Genomic DNA, 5,291 nt, shown 5'->3' with positions numbered 1-5,291 from the left:
GAACGGGGGTGTAGTGGGGGGCCGGGCAGGGCAAGGGCGGATAGGGTACGCAGTTGGGGGCGTGGGCGGAATGCAGATCTTCCGAGGTGCGCGAATGCGGTTGGACGAGGGGCGTTGCGGGGGCGGGATATTTCACCAACGAGCGTGCGCCGCAGATGTGGGGGCAGATTTTCGCCTACTCGATTTTCGGCGCAGGGCCTCCGCTATAGATTTTAAACTTTAAAATTTAAAGCTACACAATCGTAGTATGACAAACGCGCGAAGACCCCTAAAATTGTTAGTCTCGGATTTCCCATACTGTAGGGATTTTCGGCGCAGGGCCTCCGCATCAGATCACAGTGCCCCCACATCGATTCAGCCGCCCCCCCCCCGCCTGCCGCCTGCTGTCTGCCCCTTGTTAAAAAAATCCCCCCGGATCTTTTGCACGCCTCTTTTGTGCACATACAAGTTTATTTACAAGTTTATTTTATCAAACTTTTTTTATTATTGTGCGCAGCTCTTTTGCGCACAGCTCGCCAGCTCGCCACGCATGTCTGCTGTGCCCGCTGTGACGGTCAGCTGTGATTGTGCCCTCCACGGATGTAGCTCAGATCCCGATTGCCTTTCTTGATCCTGATCCACCGTTGACACGTAACAGTACCCTACTAACAGCAATGCTTGTCACTGTTAAAGCTATTCTCTAGGGGTTTTAGGGGATTTAGGGGGATTTAGGGGGTTTTAGGGGTTTACACAGAGAAAGGGGAGGTGGGCAGCTGGTTGGTGTGAAAATATGACTGCCAGTTGATGTCAGACTCCTCCAGTTAAAGCGGACTGCATGACTACTGCAACAACTCGCCTTTTTCTATTCTACTGTAGGTTAGAGAAGGCGCGCTCTTTGAGCAATCATTGCACTGCTGCACACGCAGAGCGACACAAACTCGCCGCAACCTTTCTTTCAAAAATGGAGCACTTTTAAACACGCCACGCCAGAGCACCAACAACAAGTTAGACTGTAGAGTTGCGCGCGACGCCACGAGTACCGTATCTTGAAACACAAGTCTACTGTACAACTTCGTAATCCTTGCCGCCGCCTCGTCCTTGCCCCTGGCAAATTTCCCCAATCACATCCTCCAACCTAACGCTGCGCTCCGCCTCGCACCGACTCGCCCCGCGAAACGCGTCTCCAAACCTCAGCACGCACTCCTCGATAGTGTCCTTCATCACCATCCTATGCACGAAAGTCTCGCCCTCCTGCCCGATGCGATGCACCCTGCCGACGGCCTGGCTCTCCATCGACACGTCCATGCTCGCCTCCATCAGCACCACGTGCCTGGCCTCGGTCAAGTTGAGCCCGGCCGCCGCCTTCTTCAGCGGCAGCAGCAGCACGCCCGCCGCCTTGCCAACCCTGAACTCGCTGATCATCCGCGCAAACTCCAGCGCTCGCGTCGTCTGCGCCCCGTTCCGGTGCGAGATCTTGTTCATCCGCAGCGCCCGCGACACCACGTTGATCACCTCGCTCCACTCGGAAAATATGATCACCTTGGCACACCCGTCTTGCTGCCAGATGCCCCGCAGAGTTCGCACCACCCCGCTGGCTTTGGCACCGATCAGCCCCACCACAGCCGCCGACCCGTCGTAGAACGTCGAGTCCCGCTCTGTCACCTTGCGCGCCTTGCACCTGCGCCCCTCTACATCTCGTCGCCCTCGCTTACGCTTGCCCACCACCACAGAGTCTTCCTCCACCCCGCTTTCACTGCTACCGTCTGATTCACCCTGTTCCCCCTCTGTCGATGCCGAGTTCTCCCGCATTTTGCAACCGGCGCTGCGCGTGAAATTAATCTCCGCTACCGAGCATTTCACCCTACATGTCGGGCACCGAATGCTTGATACTCTTGACTTTGCATCCGCTCCTTTGATCATCAGCAGCGTGCATTGGCAACATAGAATATGACCGCAAGCAAACAGGGCAACTTCCGTTACCGAGTCATCAAATTCCCCGAGGCAAACGGCACAAGCTCCCCTTGTTACAACCTCATCTCCAGCTGTCGTTTCCCCCTCGCTGGATTTTTGAAGCGACTGCAAAAAGACAAGGTTCCCACGCTTCCCCCGGAAATCACCTTCAGCAACAGCCTTTTCACTTGAAAATTCAACGTTGAGCGTACTGAGGCTTTCGCGTGGCACCCGATGTCGTTGCTGGTCCACTGAAAGTGAGGATAAGTCTTCGTCGCGTCCAAGCACAGAGAGTCGCATCAGCGCCATATTCACTTCATCCATTCTCGCAAGATACGACCGCTGCGCTTCGAACACAGCACGAGCTTCTGCGTGCTCTTTTTTCATCAGTTGAAACCCATCAAACCACTGCGATATTCTCTTATCAAGTTTGCTGTCCCCAGCTTCCTTCGCAACCAGTGATAATGACTTGAGAATCGTCTCCAGCTCGCTTTGGAAGCGTAGACCGCCGGCGTTCTGCGCAAAGTTGTTTACCCTTGATTTTGGTCGTAATGCACCATCTACAATTGCCTTTGCATCTGCTTCCGTCTCATCAGGGCAAGGAGTGCGCTCCACACGTTCTTCTTCGCCACCCAATACAAAGTCTGCTGAGGTGTCATTTTCCCGCAAGGCGTATAGTCGTCTTTCAACATCTTCAAACAGATGTTCAGCTCGACAATGACTGCAAGGAGGGCCAATTCCAAATTCACGACATTCCCTACATTGACCTGATTCGGCAATTTGTGCCTGCGAGGGTGGCACTGAACCTGGCATTTCACGCAAGGCCTTGTGCAGTTTGTCTCGAGCGTGTTGCAGTTTCGCAATCTCGGGGGGAATAATAACAGTAAAGGAATGAATGCTAGACAGCCTATGCGCAAGAGTTCTGACATTCAACCCTCCCCCCGGAATGGCGTCCAGCAACTTGCGTATCACGCGATCCACAAAGCTTTCCCGCTTTTTTTGCTCCTTTTCAAGAACAACGCTAACGGCTACATCCCACCAGTACATCGTAGTCGTGTTAGGCTTGACATATACCCCAGCAGGTACAGCAGTCTCGAAATCGTCTTCCGTCTCATAATCTTTCTCTTGAACCATGAGCGGCTCGCGACCCAATTTGCTCGCTAGCTCTTTGAATGATGCGTCCGCAGCTACCAGTTGAGCTTGGGCTTCAGCAACGTAATCCTGCTTCAACTTGTTGACCTCGTATAACAAGTCTTCGTCTCGAAGAGTTCGCCCAAGCGAGCTGAGTTGAGAGAGGGCATTTTGCCTTTCTGCATTTGAAATTGGTAAACCTGACACTTTCTTTCTCGTCGATTCTACAGAATCTAGAGCTTCATTCAGATTGAACAGGATATGCATCCTTTGGATAGTGTCCATCTGCACGACGTTCTTGTTTTCTTCAACCAGACCCAGGGTCTCCCTATACAATTGTATGGCAGAAACAATTCCATCCACTCCCGCTGATGATGATGAAAGAATTGATTGCTGTAGCCAGCAGGTAGCCGCAAGGCCGTTTGCAGAGGCAACGAAACTTCGCAGTGCCTCTGCGCACTCAGCCTGTGCCTTCGTCACTAGCGCATGGAGCACCTCGTTCATATCGAGTGGGGACTCGGCTCGTTTCATTGCCTGCGATGCTGCGTCGTACCGTGTGAGGGCCTTCGCGCCAGATGGTCCGAGAGCCTGTCGCGCTAATCGAGACATCAGTTTTCTCCCGGAAATACCGATTTGAGGGTGACAACACGCCTGTCGCAGCATTGTTAAAAGGTCCGACGAGATGGTCCGTGAGCGCGTGTCCGCTCCTACCGGCAACTTTGCAGTAGCTGTTTTGACTTTCTCCTGCAGAGAAGAGTAATGATATCGCTCGACCGGACCGAAGGACGTGTGCACAACTTCAGTGACTTGAGGCGGAAGCCCAAGTTCGTCATCATTTACATCGTCCTTCGAGGATCTCCACATCACAGCTCGCAAGGCCTTTCGCAATCTCTTTTCATCCTCCACGAGGAAACTGGGCGTGAAGTAGGAGGACCAGTCGACAAAATTCCTCCCGTCCTGAACTTGCAGTATATCAAACATGGGTATTGCCTCTCGGATGCAGTGCGTCATCGGGGTCCCAGACACACACCAACGATAAGTGGCGTGCAAATACTTGGCCAACTGAGCAGCCTGAGAAACACCTGTTGCGCCGAGCATTTGGGATTCATCCCAAGCCACTCTGTGCCACCGAACGCTTAAAAGGGGAAGAGGAATCGGGTGGTGTACTTTGGCGTGTCGCAAACCTCGTCGTGGGTTTCGGAGAGCGTTGAACGTGTGCACGTCGTCCTTCAATGCATCATATGTGACCAAGACTACATCTGCCTTCATCAACCTCGTCAATGGCATGTATCCCTTCTTGTGCCCCTGATAAACCTCCACTGTCAGCGCTTCTCTGACGTGTTTCTCTACTTCTCTTTTCCATTGCAGGAGCAGCGTCGTTGGGATGACGACGACCGTTGCCTTGGACTTCGGAAGTTGCGATAATGGTGTATTAGCTCTTAGCAGCCTTTCCATTGAACTATGACATGACTTGCAGACGAAGCCCTCGCTATCCACCCTTTCAAAATTCATTCGTGTACACTCTTCGTGTAGGTTTCCACCACACTCAAGACATGTGCTGTATTGGTCTCTCTCCGACACGTCGCCTTCGCATTCCATGCATCTGTCATTGTCGCGAACCTCAGGCAAACCTTTCACTTTGCCGTTCAAGGCGTGGGGCTTAAACGTGTTGCAAAGCACAAGTTGCATGAGCTCAACCGTCTTGCCCAGTCCCATTTCGTCGCACAATAACCCGCCTCTACACCCATCTCCCTCCGGCGCCTCCTGTTCGTCCCTCACCTCCGCTCTCTCAATAGTCCCGTGCACAACGTCCAGCGTGACGTGCGCTTGGACCCGGACGGACTGCTGGTCATTCAACGGGCAGCTCCCCGCGAGGCGTCGCGCGTCCTCCCATTCCACGGGGTTCCGCAAATCCAAAGGGGGGCCTAGCTCTCGAGACAGCATCCACGCGACTGCGCGCTCCTGGTACGGGCGCAGCGAGACGTCGAGCTCGCGGTTGTGGCGCACGGTCTCCAAAAACGGGCGGTACTCGGCCTCATCGGCGTCGCCCTTGCGCCTGCGGACGGCGCCGTACACAAACTCCCTGTCGTAGTGAGCGCGCAGCTGGACCACGGCGGCAGCGGCGAAGGCGCGGTTGTACAGCCAGCGGAACAGGGCGGAGCGTAGGAAATGGAAGAGGGCGGCGTCCCTCCCGGGGACGGGGTCGCGCAGGCGGACGACCATCTGCACGG

The 5,291-nt window shown here is 54.3% G+C and overlaps 1 protein-coding gene; it reads right to left on the bottom strand.

Moving 5' to 3' along the window:
- Positions 1–928: 928 nt before the first annotated feature.
- CHC_T00007974001 (hypothetical protein) lies at positions 929–5,004 on the bottom strand. XM_005712296.1 is given in 2 exon segments: positions 929–1,038; positions 1,039–5,004. The coding sequence occupies 1 exon segment, from the start codon at positions 5,002–5,004 to the stop codon at positions 1,039–1,041; it is 3,966 nt and encodes a 1,321-aa protein (XP_005712353.1). The 3' UTR covers positions 929–1,038.
- Positions 5,005–5,291: the final 287 nt, after the last annotated feature.

This window comes from Chondrus crispus, genomic scaffold (assembly GCF_000350225.1).
Source record: "Chondrus crispus Stackhouse genomic scaffold, scaffold_9, whole genome shotgun sequence".
Classification (NCBI taxonomy): Eukaryota; Rhodophyta; class Florideophyceae; order Gigartinales; family Gigartinaceae; genus Chondrus; species Chondrus crispus.
Note: the sequence above shows the minus strand (reverse complement) of the source record. Positions and strands in the feature narration are given on the sequence as shown.

What these genes read in the sequence shown, in the direction of transcription:
- CHC_T00007974001 (XM_005712296.1), bottom strand. Translation starts at nt 5,004, where the DNA reads ATGCTGTCTCGAGAGCTAGGCCCCCCTTTGGATTTGCGGAACCCCGTG.